The 14,718-nt window shown below is 41.0% G+C and overlaps 3 protein-coding genes across 4 annotated transcripts; 1 reads left to right on the forward strand and 2 right to left on the reverse strand.

Moving 5' to 3' along the window:
- Positions 1-442: 442 nt before the first annotated feature.
- Positions 443-4,592, reverse strand: LOC144021186 (acyl-coenzyme A thioesterase 3-like). 2 transcript variants are annotated; one of them, XM_077525286.1, is made up of 6 exons: positions 4,006-4,592; positions 3,784-3,843; positions 2,656-3,133; positions 2,023-2,210; positions 1,255-1,625; positions 443-1,168 (listed from the first exon to the last, which is right to left on the reverse strand). In XM_077525286.1, exons 3-6 carry the CDS (start codon positions 3,125-3,127, stop codon positions 931-933), a joined length of 1,269 nt encoding a protein of 422 aa, XP_077381412.1. In that variant the 5' UTR covers positions 3,128-3,133; positions 3,784-3,843; positions 4,006-4,592; the 3' UTR covers positions 443-930. The 2 variants fall into 2 exon arrangements, with proteins under 2 accessions (XP_077381412.1, XP_077381418.1); XM_077525292.1 differs by lacking the exons at positions 3,784-3,843; positions 4,006-4,592 and having other exon boundaries at positions 2,656-3,573.
- On the forward strand, positions 4,379-8,438 carry sdr39u1 (short chain dehydrogenase/reductase family 39U, member 1). Its single transcript, XM_077525303.1, has 6 exons — positions 4,379-4,855; positions 5,803-5,909; positions 5,988-6,070; positions 6,587-6,708; positions 6,790-6,942; positions 7,761-8,438. Exons 1-6 carry the CDS (start codon positions 4,840-4,842, stop codon positions 8,222-8,224), a joined length of 945 nt encoding a protein of 314 aa, XP_077381429.1. The 5' UTR covers positions 4,379-4,839; the 3' UTR covers positions 8,225-8,438.
- Positions 8,439-8,922: 484 nt separating this feature from the next.
- Positions 8,923-14,663, reverse strand: mettl17 (methyltransferase like 17). Its single transcript, XM_077525339.1, has 13 exons — positions 14,470-14,663; positions 13,945-14,086; positions 12,628-12,777; positions 12,462-12,549; positions 12,279-12,360; positions 12,127-12,200; positions 10,929-11,023; positions 10,760-10,830; positions 10,041-10,148; positions 9,855-9,974; positions 9,691-9,777; positions 9,394-9,590; positions 8,923-9,069 (listed from the first exon to the last, which is right to left on the reverse strand). The coding sequence occupies exons 1-13, from the start codon at positions 14,542-14,544 to the stop codon at positions 8,955-8,957; spliced, it is 1,404 nt and encodes a 467-aa protein (XP_077381465.1). The 5' UTR covers positions 14,545-14,663; the 3' UTR covers positions 8,923-8,954.
- Positions 14,664-14,718: the final 55 nt, after the last annotated feature.

Genomic DNA, 14,718 nt, shown 5'->3' on the forward strand with positions numbered 1-14,718 from the left:
ACGCATACTTGACAGCTGCCGGTCGGTGGCTGGGAATGATTTCATCTTTTGAACAACTTATCACCAAACGTTTCATTTTTCAAAATGTGAAATGTTTTAACGTTTAAACATGGAACTGAAGTTTTTTTTTCTTAGTGTGGCAGCATTACCCGAGGGTATTTTCCCCCCCTTTCAATTAAAAACAAAACAAACAAAAAAAATCATTCTTTAAAAGAAAAAAGAAACGAAAGGGGATAGAACGACGTAAAACTTGTGATGTCTGCCCCTTTATTTAAAAAAAGAATAAAACTGATAAAACAGAAAACACAATGAACTGTTTAAATAAAGAAAAAAAGATTTTTTATCAACGTTAAATCCGTCTCACTTGCCTCATTTTCTTCCTTGTTCTTTCAAAAAAACAAAACAAAACAAAAAACTTAAAATGAAGTAGTATGGGGGAAAAAAACCCTCTTTAATTCTTGGAAATTGAGTTGGTAACAAATCTCTGAACAACTCCAAACAACGAACTGAGCATTTCAATCATCCAATGACATCAATGCAATGATTTAAAGATAATCATAAAAAATGTTAATTGGCAGTTGACAATTCATGAATTTGATAATTGATTCATTCTGTTTATTATTTTTTAACCGCAGTGGCACAACAATATGATCTGGATTGAGACCAGTAAAGTTCTTTATGAATGTATTTTTATCAATGAAAATAGATTTTAAAAACTAGTATTAAAAACTTTATTACAGGCATAAAGAGGCATTAAAACTTATCTGGATTAAAACTGTTCAACATTAGAACTATCACAATTTACCAGAATTAAATTGACGTTGTGGGTACGTCAAGTACTGCAAAGTTTAACAATTGCAAGAATATCGAAATTGGGATTACACATTATGTATTGTGACCATGTGTGATGACGATTTAGGGTCCTGCAATTTACAACTTGGCTTTGCTTCTTGTGTGTGCGCAGCTCAGCCGACTTCTGAAAAAGTCCTCCACCTTCTTCCAGGCGAGCACCTCGGCGCCGGTGTGTGCTCGGGGATCGCCACCCCACAAGACAGGTCTGCGCAGAAACGAGTGCACACCCGAGTAGCAGTGGGGCCCGTAGGGTGGCTCCAGTTGGTGCCCGGCCCGCGCGTAGCACACCGTCTCCACGTTGTCCTTCCCGGCCCGCCTGAGTCCACGAAAAGAAAAATCTAAGTTGTTTTTTTTGTCAAGGACGAAGTCATTTTTTTAAATATAATAATAAATAGCAATTGCCTGAGTCGCACTGCCATGCTCTCCATGTAAGCCGGGCAATCGAAGTTGAGGCCGTCCTCAGAAGCCAGAAACAGGAAGTCAGCAGTGGCTTTCTCCACAGGGACCCGGCTGGCCCAGTTCTCTTCGCTGTCAGGGTCACCGACGCAGTACTTGATGATGTTGGCGCCGTCGAGGGTGGGTATGACCTTGGTCGGGTCCGTGGTCAAGGCGGAGAGGATCTCTCGACCCCGGTAGTGCAGAGGCGGTCCGATGTTGGCACTGCAGCCGTTGATCCAGACCACAGCGCGCACGCCCGGTACGAAGGAAGCCAAGGACAGGGCGATGTCGCCCCCTTTGCAACGCCCGATCACACCCACTCCGTCGCTGCCCACCTGGAAGCACAAACAACAATTAAGTTGACACCTAATGCTATGGCCCGAAGATGTTTTTTTGTTTTTAGACCGACGGATATTTGGTAGAATGAAATTCTGATAACCGATTAATCTGCCAATTACTTAAAAAAAATATATCCAGATATTGATTAAAATAAATTGAAGTTTGGTCCCCTTAACATATTTATTACAGGAAGAACATTTGACTGCTTTATAATACCTTTAAGCCAAGGTTAGGATTTGGAATTTGGGTAGACATGGCTTCAGCCTGGGTTAGTGTTTCAAGTTAGGGTTCAATATTAGGGTCCCAAGACAGAGTTAGGGTTTCAAAATTAGAATTCTGACAAGGTGTAGGTCTCCTGATCCCTGGTGATGTCAGCGTTTACAGTGTGGTCACCTTCGGATGCTGCTGTAAGAAACGCAGCGCGTCCTGGAAGTTGTCCAGCTCAAGATACTTGACGTTTGTGGGCTTGTCGGAGAAGACGGGCATGCTCAGGACCACGAAACCTTTGTTGGCCAACAGGCTGGCTCGCTTCTCCGAAGCAAAAGGGGACAAATCCAGCACACCCGGGAACGGACCTTCACCTAGAGTAGTCGCATCAAACTGTCAGCATTGGTCAGGGTGTCAAGTCAAGGTTAAGGGTTTCAAATATTGTTTCAAGTTCAGCCCTCAAAGAAGGATTTCAATTATGGGTTAGAGTTTCAAATTAGGGCATAAAGCCAAGGTAAGGTTTTCAAATCTCACGGTTATGACTGCGACCAAAACGGTCACATATGAGCAAAATGAGACCTTCTTTTCAGCATGTACATGTAAAAATTCAATCTTGTCATGTTCCTGCAAGACATTTTGTCTCGAAGCTTGCCCCTTTTTCACACGTCCATAGTTTTGAGCAAAAGCTTGAAATTACAGATCCAAGACATGGTTAGGGTTTCAAGTTAGTGCTTCAAATAAGAATTGGAAGCCTGGGTTCGGGTTACCAAGCAGGGTTTCAAACAATGGGTAGGGTTTGAAATGAAGCCTTGTTCTAACCTGGCGGTGTGAACAACACTGCAGTAAACTTCCCGAGGTTGACGACCTCCCGTGCGAGGCCCTCCCCCATCAGGACCCTCTCATTGGTGGCCTCCGCCAGGGCACCTCCCCGCTCCTCCTCTTCCACATCTACGCCGTCATGTACTGAGAACCTGACAACATGGGGATTCAGCGCCTTACTCCAATGGAAATATTTAAAGGGGACAGTGGCTCGCATGGACCACAGCAGGCCCATGGGCTCCACACCCTCGTAGGTGCCACATAGGGCGGCGTCCCGGCGGAGGTCCAGCTCCCCGCTGTCGTCCGCCCGGTAGATGGCCGCCGAGCGGAATACCACCCCATGCTGGTCGGTGGCCCTGGCCCTCATGGTGACCACCTGCCCGGACCCCAGACCGGCCACCTTCACGTGGATGGGCTCGTCGAAAAGGCAGCGGGCGCTCGGGAGAAGACGGAGGCGCACTTGAGATGACATGCTCAACTTAAGGGGCGCAAGAGAGAAAGCATCAGCAGTGGACAGCTATAGAAAAATAACCAGTTGTCCTTACAGTATATTTCAGGCTCAGCACTTTTGTGGTTTCGTTCTTACTTCTCAGAGTGGACACATGTAATATGTGGCAATGCAACTTCTGAGTTTTGTTGTGTTACATGCAGAGTCCAACAGGGACTGGTACTTTATATCATTTATGTACTGTACATGCATGTGCATACATCCAAAATGCTTTGGAAAAAAGTCGCCAGATTTAGCATGAAAGTCGCCAAGTTGGCAACATTGCTACCTTAAACCGCCATAGAGCCGAGACTGCAAGAATTTCTATACATTACAAACCCAAGGGCCGCACACCCCTCGGCCCACCACCTTTTGTACATTGCTCCCCACTACCGTGGTTAAAATAAAAAAAATAAAAAATAAAAAAAAATAAAAAAAAATAAAAAAAAAAGGGGGGGGGGCGTTTAAAAATAATAAAACAGACAGCCTAACACGTACCCATTTAGAAGATGTACTGTTTCAAGTTTTACTTTAAGGCGGTTTGATTGTCACAATCGTTATTTTGGTAAATTCAATGAGTCATCAGCGTTTTGTCGAATAGGTCTGAAACAACATGTTACTTTTACGTGAGGAAAAGCTACCTTTGAGTCTGTCAGTCTTCGCTTAAGCAGTTAAGCAGACGCTGAGTAAACATGAAGTTGCTGTTGGGGAGCAAAGGTTACAGGAGCAAAGATGACAATCTGTGCAGCGTTTCTGGCAATTTTACTCATGCATCGTCATCTTTTTTTTTTTTTTTTTACACACAAAAATGTTTGCACTAACGTACAACAACACATGTTTTTACGAGACGATATCAAACTTACCTTGAAGGACAAACTGAAAAGTTGGGTCACTTCGGTTCGGTTTTAAGTGTCCCTGGCGTCTTGTCTTCTATCGAAAAGACGACGTTAAAAGCTCACGTGTCAAGCTGACAAGCTGTATTTGCGTGTATTTTCGGTGTAATATTACAATTGGACGCGATTTAACGGGAAAGTTTGGTTTCACCAGCGTAGGCCGGCAACTCAACTTGCAGCGTTATTTTGCCGTGAGCGGCTGTGATAGGTCAATCGCCAGGCATGCATTGGGCGTGGTTAAATTTCTCTCCAACCTTGTAATATTTAACACATATATATATATATATGACGACGCGCTTGGGTAACCATGAGCTAGTACACGTTCATTGGCGCAGAATTTGTACTTCTTGTTCTCGCATGATTCACGCCAAAATAGCGCTCAGTGGCGAGTTGCTGGTCAGGGCATAACATCCACTTCTTTTTTATCTACTTGACTATGGATTAGTTGCACGTGCCATCCAATAGTTGGCGCTGTTGAACTAGTAGATTTAAAAACAAGAGAAGAACAACCAAACGAATAAGGAGACGGGAGAAAACGAAAACAATGTATTGCGTGCATTAACATTTCAACACCGTGTAATTTATTGATTAGTTAAAAACAAATACATAAGTGTGGAAAATGCAGTCAATAACAATTAAACAACTTTCGCGCTTCTTGGACTACAAATTTACGTCACTACCTTGACTACGGGCTGCGGAAGAGCCAAAAGTCCAAACCAGCCCAATTGTATCTGATGGGTCGTCCTCGGAGTGCTGGGAACTGACGCGACGGTTGTAACACTGGAACACTGTATTTGACTTACTATGAGAGTCGTCATAGGTATGTAACCTTCACGAAACTGTCAAATATTTATTCGATGAAGAATAGGTCAATGTGACTAGGACAACTACCTTGCTAGTTGGTAGCATTCTGATATAGAATTTCAGCATTTTTATGTTTTTTTGTAATGCCTGGTCATCAAAACATGCAAATGCAGAACTAATCAACACCACTAACGTTGTATTATAGAAAAGAAGAAAAGTGTCTGTGTTTCGTCAAAGTTAAATTGTACGCGTTTTGTAAACCACTAGCATGTGTTATACGCATGCGCATTCATCATTTAAATCGTGTGTTGGATAATCTAAATTACAAGCCACTCTTCGGAAGTTTATGTTCAGTTTTATTTGTCGTTTGAGCAGGTCTGTGAATGAAGTTGTGTTGTCTTGTCTTTGGCTGAGATTAAGTGTAGTGCTGTGTATGGTATCAGTCCAAGATGTGGAGACACTGGTGTGACTATAACTGCGTTCCTTGTTTTTTTCCTTGTTTTTATTTATTTATTTATTTATTTTATTGTGTGTGTCTGATGACTGTACAATCTTTCCCTGTTTTTATTATTTTATTGTGTGTGTCATCCGTTTTATGTATGTCTATATTGGACTAAGAGTCCGGAATAAAGTTGAATTGAAATATGTTCATAAGTTTGTAAATTATGATTTCCCAGGTTGAGTTGCATACCAGTGCAATGTTCCAGGTTGCAAGTCGGAAAACTCCGACTTCCCACCATCCTGGAAAGTAGTTAGGCTACCTCACTTCCTTTGTGGTCAGGAACAGTCTGAAATTACAGCTTTCTTCATAAACAAAGTTTGGTTAAATTAGCCATGTTTTTAGCAAATGTCAGTCAGCTGCTGCATTCAGGGACAATCTAACATCCTAGCTTCCTCACATCCTAATGTTTAGTTAAATTATCAACCCATTATAACCCACCTACTGTCTTGATTTCGGCGCAGGGGGTGGATCTGGCTTTGTGGGTCGTGAGTTGACTCGCCTTCTCCGAGACAAAGGCCACGAAGTCACTGTGATCTCCCGCCATCCTGGCCCTGGGAGGATAACATGGGTACAATCATTTAGATAGATCACATTTTATCTGTATATAATGCATCATGACTTGGCTCTTCCTTTTTGCTTCCGCCAGGGTGAGTTGGAGTCGTCCGGCCTCCCACCTTGTGAGGGTGCTGTCAACTTGGCAGGAGAGAATGTCTTGAACCCGCTGCGATGGTGTGTATGATTGTTACAGTTGTAAAATGCAACTATCTTCCTGGAAGGGTGGGGGGGGGGGGGGGGGGGGGGGGGTCGCCTTAAACAATAGAAATGAACAGAACGACTAGAAATCCACTGAGTCAAAAAGATGTCCACTGCATGCACAGGCACATGCCACATGCGTGTCAATTAAAACGATTTCCCAGCTTGTTAATTCGTCATGATAGCTGTCACCTTACACAGTAGAAATAAAGACAACAACTAGAATTAATCCGCAAAGTAAAAAAAAAAAAAAAAAAAAAAAAATCCACGGCACATGTACATTTAATCAATGTACATGTAATATGGTTAGTGCGGTGGCTCCTCTCCAGTATGTTACGACGGCTTCCTTGCAGAAGTAAACACAATCAGCAATAATCAACAAAAGTAAAAAGAAAAATCACACATTCAAAAACATCTACATCAGAATTTTTGATCTTACTCCTTTTGACAGTTATTCAAGTGACAATTCTCTCTTTTTTTTTGTTTTCTTAGGTGGAACGAAAGCTACAAAAAGGATTTGTTTTCCAGTCGCATCGACAGCACAAAAGCTCTGGCTGATGCTATCGCGGCCTCCCCGAGTCCTCCCCACTCGTGGGTCCTGGTGTCGGGCGTAGGTTTGTTACTAGTCGTAAACGTATTGTTTATCCTGTTTTCTTTAGAAATACGAGCAATCAGCTGTTGTTTTGTGACTGCAGCATGCTACAAACCCAGCCTAACAGCCGAGTACACGGAAGACAGCGAGTGGATGCCCTTTGATCTCCTCTCCAGGCTGGTGAAAGAGTGGGAAGCTGCTGCACTGCTGCCAGAAAGTATGACAAAGACCACCAAGCAAGTGGTAGTCAGACCTGGTATGTAGGAAATGATATATCATTATACATGTTTATTTATAGATGTAGTTTCACACATACACCCAGAAGGCGAAAAATTACATCGGTTGTGAAATGCTTACAAACGCTAAAGTAATTGTTCTGTTAAGAGGTTATTATTATGTAAGATAGATCATTTATTTATTGTGGAAAAAGTTTTTAGCGTACAATAGTCATGGTAATTATTTGCCATTTTACAGATTCATAAATAGTATTTTATATCTTTTATATATATACTGCATTTTGCCATCATATTGCATTTTGCCAGAATATTGTGTTTTTTTGTATGTCCGATCATAAATTGTAATACATTAACAATTTACATTTTAGAAAAGTATTTATTTCCTGATAATACTAACACATTCTAAAATTATATTAAAATATATATTTTTTTGCTGTAAAAAGCATTGACCATGAAATACATTTTTTAAATTATTGTAGAAAAATTAACGTAAAATTGAATGCACTGTAATCACTGTGATGTTTTACTGATAATACATCCTGAAAAATAATACATTTGGCATTTGCACATTTAGTGGGGCAACATTTAATACATTACAATTATTGTAATATTTTGCTTTCACTGATAAATCCCACCCATTTTCTTGACTGCGTATTCCTCACAAGGGTCGCGGAGGGGTGCTACTAATAAATCCGTTTTCAAAGATTATTATAATGTACCGGTAACAAATATTTACAACAATAATCATGAGGGGGTTTCTAATCATAAATCCTGATAAACATCAATTTTCTATAGCCACTTTTTGACATACCCTGTTGTTTGGTCTTCCATCCACTAGGGGCAGTGTTGGGTCGTGATGGTGGAGCAATGAAGCAGATGCTCCTGCCTTTCTGGCTGGGCCTGGGCGGCACCCTGGGTTCTGGCCGGCAGCCATTCCCGTGGATCCATGTGTCGGACCTGGCTGGCATCATCGCCCAATCCCTGGAGCCGCCCTCCCCCTCAAACGCCCCACCCTCCGACGAGCCCTCCTCTGGTGCGTTGCCCTGCTCCCGCCAGGTCCTCAATGGGGTGGCGCCAGCCCTGAACACCAACTACGAGTTCACCAAGGAGCTGGGTCGGCAGCTGATTCGCCCCACCATCTTCCCTGTGCCCTCCTTTGTGCTCAATGCCCTGTTGGGCTCGGAGAGAGCCGTGATACTGGCTCAGGGCCAGAAGGTGGTACCCAAAAGGACTTTGGAGACTGGGTTCCAATACAAGTACCCAGACTTGACGTCGGCCCTCAAAGAAATCGTTGCCAGTTAAAAAGACTACACTACTGTACATGAAAAACCTCAGTCTTCCACTAGGTGGCAACGTAATACCATAAAAACAACTGGGATTGCTCCTCTACTGTGAGAACTATGGTGATGCTAACTTCCTTAGCATGATTAGCTTCACTGATGCAACAACAGCATTTTACATCTGCATGTGTTCATACTGTATAAAAGGAAACTTTAAATAAATCTTAAGACCTCTATCATTTGTCATCTCATCACTGTGTCATAAGCAACATAGGATGCTAATTTATTTAGCATGGTGGTGAGTGGACAGTTAAAGCTAACTTTCTTAGCATGAGTTAGAAATTAGAAGAATTTTGGGGTGTAGAAAATTACCAAAAATCAGGCCTAAGTGCTAAGTTACCAATTTAATTACGTATATCTTTCTTCATATGCAGTATATTACCAAAAAATGTTGGGGTTGTTCCTCTACCAGAAGGCATATAAGGTAATGTTAACTTAGCACGAGTTGTAAGTTATCAGATTTCACAGTGTCTTCCTTGGCATGAGTTGTGAGAGGCATCATATCATCATCATGAAAAAGACATATGCAATGGAAACGTCTTTAATATGGGCTTTAATTTAGCGGTTCAGTGCTAGCTTAGCATGGGCTGAAGGGGGCGGCTAACTTCCTTCGCTGAGTTATGAGTTATATGATGAAGAAATAAGGCAATACTAACGGAATTAGAAGCTCGTAGCAACATTTTATTAATATATTAGTGTGTTGTAGGTTCTCCATTGTTGTCTTCTTCATTTTGGTTGTCGTCGTCGTGTCGGGCTATAGGAATTCGGTCGCCCCATTCGCTGCTCCGGGCGCAGCGGTACAAGTCTCTAAATGGGAAAAAATGAAATCGCATATTCAGGAAAGACTCTGAATGTTTATTTCAGCACTATTAATGCTACAGAGGTTAGCATAAAAACTGCTAACTTATTAACAGTAATATACTGCCATAGTACTCATACTAAGGAAGTTAGCATTCAAGTGCTAACTTACAACTTATGCTAAGGGCATTAGCATGACATCAATTCTTACAACAGCGGAACACTCTGACTTGATCGGTAAAATGCTGCTGCTGTTATGACTCATGATAAGGAAATTAGAATTCAACTACAAACTTTGTTCGCCATCAACCTCCTTAGCTGGGGCTAGCTCACCTTCCATGTTTGCTGGCGGTCACCACCACGTGTTCCAGGTGTCCGTCAGGGCGACACAAACGGCAGTGCACATGCCTCGTCCTGGCCTGTAGGGGCGCTATCAGCCTGGACCAGTCCACCACTGCGTCTGCCTCTGAGGGCCGGCGCCGCTCTCGGGTCATAATCAGGTAGCTGAACTTTTCCGTCTGACAGTTATGCTGAAATCAGTATAAAATGTAAAAACTACTGTGCTGTAAGTTAGCAGTTGAATGCTTACTACCTTAGCATGGGTTATACATAAACATTTAAGTACCATACCCCATATAACGGCATGTACATCTGCTGGAAGTTACAAGGGATGATGGACGCTAGCGCAAGTTTGGGACACGTAGCTTCATGAGGACACTAAAAAAAATTTAAAAAAAGTAAGATGTATCATAATCTATAATTAAGCAATAAATCTAAAATATCAAAATAAATACCGGCGCAAACACCGAAGCAGGCCTGGTGTCGTATACGATTTTGTCTTTGTTCTGTAGTAGTGTGTCTCGGGCCTCCATTAACATCTGATGGCCTTCTTTGGTGCCGTGTTCCACCAATAACTTCAACAAAAAAACAGGCATTAGTATCTCATTTTAATTTAGTCTACTATATTAAGCGCTACACACCAGGTAGGAGGCAGTCTTTCTCCACAGCGTGATCACCGCCTCTTCCCTCTCCTTTGCGCTGGGAATTTCCGACAACGTGAAGGCAGATGCCACCAAGTCAAATTGCACCTGAGAGAACAAAAGTAGTTCATTCAGCTATGTTATAAAGGTGCCAAAAATGCTTTCTTTTCCAAGCCTAGCCCTTATGGTACCAAAAGTTGTTAACTGCTTGGCTATGTCATGAAAGGTAGCTAGCTAGCTAATGTAAGTTACAAAAGTGCAAAATTTTTCCATTTGGCTACGTTATGAATACGTTACAAAGGTACCAAAATAATTCCTTCACTGGCTATGTCATTTAGAAACCAAAATCATCCAGCTAAGTCATGAAAGTGGCTAAAATGGGTTCTTTGTCCAGCTAAGTCAATGGTACCGAAACTGGTTCCTTACTTCCTTGTCTGGCTAATGCACCTAAATCTCCCTAAAATCTCCCATTACTTGGCTATGTCATGAAGCTACCAAAATGATACGCTAGCTTGGCAACATTGTGAAAGTTAGCAAAATGGTTTTCTTACTATTTTAAGAAATTAAGGTATTAAAACAAGTCTCTCCCCTATTTCATGAAAGTTACCAATAAGCTTCCCAACTAAGCTACATAACGAAAGTACAACAAATGGTTCTTTGTCCAGCTAAATCATAAAGGTACCTAAAATGGTTCCATGTCCAACTGGACTGGAACTCACCTTGGGGGATACGGGGAGGAACTGCCTGAAGTAAACATGTTTGATGTGCGCTTCACCGTGTTCGTCGTCAGCTTCCCAACCACAGGAAAAAATTACAATTAGCTAAACCCAAATCTTATGGCAGTTTTGATTATAATTATTTTAATTTGTGGGGTGAGCAAGCTTGTACCTTTAAGAAGTCGTTCTGCCAAAATGTTCATGGGCCCAGAGATGTCCACGCACACCAGCTCATTCAGAGTGTCAGCCCAGTAAGCATGGGACGCCCTGCGGAATTCAATGACAGATTTGGATCAGAAAATGATTAGGTTCCATTTTCAAATGAACGCACAATGTGAACACATCCAGAATTGAGTCCCTTTTCTCTTGGTTCACTTTCAACCCCACTTTTAAGAGAACTAGGGGCACCTGAAAATAAGTCAGAGCTAGCCTAGAGCATTTCAGCAAACTTGTGCAATGTGGACACAACATGGTCACATTTTTACTTTGCCATTGTACTGAACTGAAGGAAAAATAGAAGAGAACAGGATCCAGTTTCAAATGAACTTGCAATGCGAATACAAAAAGAACTTAGTCCCGTTTGTTTTGATTAGCTTTTAAATTCACTTTCACAGGACTAAGCCCACTTAACGACGACGCTTCTAAGCAGTGTCCGAGGAGTTAGTCTCAATTTGGTTCACAACACATCTTGGGAGTGGTTAGGCGCCCTTGTGCAATGTGAACATCAAGTAGTCCAATTTCACTTTGCAGTATTGGCTGAAACCCTGAATCAGAACTGAAGTGGATCCACATTCAAATTAACTGGCAAGATTAAATTAAAAAGATTAGAGTCATTTTTTTCTTTTTAATTTAACCTGTTTGACATTTTGTTTTTGCCAACCTAATTGCAACTTTTACATTAAAGTGGTGTCTGTTCACTTGGCCTTGTATTTGCATTACATTGACTACAAGTACACCGGAAAGAGAACTGGATCAGAGTTACCTCACAATGTGGAAGCTAAATTAATTGAGTCCTTGTTTTCTGTTGGCTTGCTTTTAATTCACTTTAAAACAACAGAATTCAGTTTTTAACTGAAAAAAAAAAAACACTAAAAAAAAAATACAGCAAACTGAAATTGAAAAGAAATTAAGTTAAGTTAAATAAAAAGAAGATCCGCTTCTCATTCTGGTCCACTTTAGGTCTAATCAGGGGGGGCCTTGATTTGAGCTATTGAAAAAGTAAACTTGGATCACTTTGTGTTCACGCTGCACAATTTCACCAAAAAAGAATGACTTAAAGACGACTTAGTTGGGTTTTTGATTTAATTGTTCTATCCGCTACAGAACTGAATCCAGTTTGGACATGTCAAAACACCCTTCAGCCCACTTACCAGGCAACCGTTCCCAGCCCTGACCCAAAATCCAGGAGGGACTGAGGAGCAAAGCTGGGATCACGTTTCTTTATCTGAAAGTGAAAAAAAAAACAAAAAAAACAACATTAAATATTAATTTTGACTTCTTACAACAGCTATTTTTAATGGACCTCATTGAGAGCCCTCCTCACGGCGGCGTAACCTCCAGCCATCTTAGCCGCCATATAGACCACGCCGAGCTCTTCGTCGTACCTTAAAAAATGTTACACGTGCTGAATTGTGTAAATAATGATAAATTACAAAAATCCATGGTTTGTATCTGCAAAGGAATATAATGGTGAAGCGTTTAGTACTTCAAAGGGGTCCAGTGATAGAATGTCCGCCGGAGCTCCGACATCACCTTCTTTTTGATACGGTCAGCCACTGTTTGCTCATCTAAATCTACAATGCGAAAACAAGACACAAACATGAAGAATATTCTTATATTTGCAAATATTAATATCATAGATGGTTACCCACCTCCTGCTTCCTCCATGGCCTTCTTCCACAGTTCCTTCTCCAGACTCACAGCCTTCTTCCTCACTGCCGAATCCTCCACAGATCGCTTCCTGCTCCACAGGAAGTTGGTCAGCTTGCGAATGCGGTCGGGAAGATGCGTCACTTGAGACCCTAAGAAATTATATCGTATAATAATTTCCTAAATAATGAAAGACACTGGTGTCAGCCTGATAAAGTGCCTAAAATGGTTCCTTGCCTATCAAAGTAATTAGCAAAATCATTACGATAATCTAGCTAAGTCATTAAGTTAACAAAATTGGTTCCTTGTCTAAGTAAGTTACCTAAGATGGTTACTTGTCCAGTTAAACTATTCAGTACCAGAAATGTTTTTTGTTTTTTTTGTTTTTGTCCAGTTAAGACATTCAAGTAGGCTACCTAAGATGGTTGCAACTTTCTAGCCTGGCTAATAAGTAACAAAGCAACGTAAAATAGTTCCTTCTCCAGCAAAGTCATTAAGATAGCAAAAAAAGGATCATTGCCCACTAAACCAAAAGAAACCAAAATGTGTCCTAATCCAACCGAGTGATTCAGGTTTAAAAAAAAAAAAGGGGCGGGGGGGTTCTCTCTTTCTTAGCCAAGTCCTATCTCAATGAACTAACAGACCTAACATTAAGGTACCTAAAATGGTTCCATCTGCAGCTAAATCACCGAGGTTACCCAAAACAATTCCTTATCCAGCAAAATCATTAAAGTACAAGAACAATTATTCCACGTTTGGCTAAGTTGTAAGAACACCAACTAGGGCTGGGTTTAAAAAAAAAAAAAAATGAATAATTGATTTTCCTTTTTGAGCATGATATCGATTCATAAAACCATAAATCGATTATTTTAAAATCTCTTTTTCCCCATAAATTCATAAGAAAATAGAATTTTAAAGGCTATTTTTGTATCTTACAGTTTTCTTGAAATTTATTGTTCTTACATTAATAAAAGACCTGACTTTTTGCACTTTAAGATCATTCAGAATCTTTATTAAATAACAATTATTTAATTATTTAGCCATTACTGACTCCGCAAAATTTAATTTGGAATTTGTTTCTGGAGTTTTTAAACATGACCTTGATCTTTAAGAAGAATTGATGATAATTGATGATAATTGATGATAATTAATATCGATTGAATTGAACCGTATCGAATCGAATCAGGAAAAATAAAAATCGAATCAATCTGAACCCTTGTGAATAAAAATCGAATCGATTGAGGAAATTAGAATCGATACCCAGCCCTAATTTCCTTGTCCAAATAAGTGATAGTAGCAAAAATGATTCTGGAACTTACTCTGGATAATAGAGCGGGCGGCCACCAGAAGTTCATCCGGCAGGCGTAGGGTTTTGAGGTGGGTCACCCCCGGGTGTCGCTTGTGTGGCTCTCCTTTGAGGAAATCCGCTTTGGGCTGAGGGTTTGCAGCTGCACTCAAACTCTGGGAATAGCATTTAAAAACCAAAGGAGTCAACAGTTAAATTACAACACTGTGGTGAGTTAGGACTAGTATTCCTGTAATAGTGCGCCAGGTCAAGATTTAAAACAATGCTTCTGCCCGGTGTTACCCATAATGCTTTGCAGTAAATTCAGCGATTCAGTAGAACTTTGCCGTCAAATGTACTTACTTGAGGCAAACGCGTCAAGAAACGTAAACTAACACGTAACTACAAATAATTAAGAATAAAATACATCATACGACTAAATTTGACAGTAGGCAAACTAGCTTGTAACGATGCAGCGTCTCGTTTGTTCCCATTGGTAAATAAAAAGATGCTGCGTCCAATGTGGCATTCAATGACATCTGCTCCCAAATGAGCTCACCCTGCTCGCCACAATCCTCCTCACAACACTCGCCCGCTGGCATAAGACGCAAGAAACGTAGCTCTGTGTCGCCATATGTTACTATTTCTCCAACTTAATTTATTACTTCAAATTAAATTAGGGTGAAAATTTCAGCCACACTTTGTCAGGGCACGTTTCCTGGATGCGTTGGCAAAATAACTCCGTGTGGCGAGTGAGGCGGAACATTTGTTCATCACACTTGTGTTCCTGATGTTTTATAAATTATGG

This window comes from Festucalex cinctus, chromosome 1 (genome assembly GCF_051991245.1).
Source record: "Festucalex cinctus isolate MCC-2025b chromosome 1, RoL_Fcin_1.0, whole genome shotgun sequence".
NCBI lineage: Eukaryota > Metazoa > Chordata > Actinopteri > Syngnathiformes > Syngnathidae > Festucalex > Festucalex cinctus.

Bases quoted from the DNA above. Each gene is read 5' to 3' on its own strand.
- LOC144021186 (XM_077525286.1), bottom strand. From the start codon at position 3,127: ATGTCATCTCAAGTGCGCCTCCGTCTTCTCCCGAGCGCCCGCTGCCTT. The intron at 2,211-2,655 runs GTTAGAACAAGG...CGACTACTCTAG, and splicing joins AGTGTTGTTCACACCGCCAG to GTGAAGGTCCGTTCCCGGGT. The intron at 1,626-2,022 runs GTGACCACACTG...TTGTGCTTCCAG, and splicing joins TCTTACAGCAGCATCCGAAG to GTGGGCAGCGACGGAGTGGG.
- sdr39u1 (XM_077525303.1), top strand. The intron at 5,910-5,987 runs GTACAATCATTT...TGCTTCCGCCAG, and splicing joins GCCCTGGGAGGATAACATGG to GGTGAGTTGGAGTCGTCCGG. The intron at 6,943-7,760 runs GTATGTAGGAAA...TCCATCCACTAG, and splicing joins GCAAGTGGTAGTCAGACCTG to GGGCAGTGTTGGGTCGTGAT.
- mettl17 (XM_077525339.1), bottom strand. From the start codon at position 14,544: ATGGCGACACAGAGCTACGTTTCTTGCGTCTTATGCCAGCGGGCGAGT. The intron at 14,087-14,469 runs GTGAGCTCATTT...TGCTATTCCCAG, and splicing joins GGAGGATTGTGGCGAGCAGG to AGTTTGAGTGCAGCTGCAAA. The intron at 12,201-12,278 runs GTCCATTAAAAA...TTTCACTTTCAG, and splicing joins TGAGGAGGGCTCTCAATGAG to ATAAAGAAACGTGATCCCAG.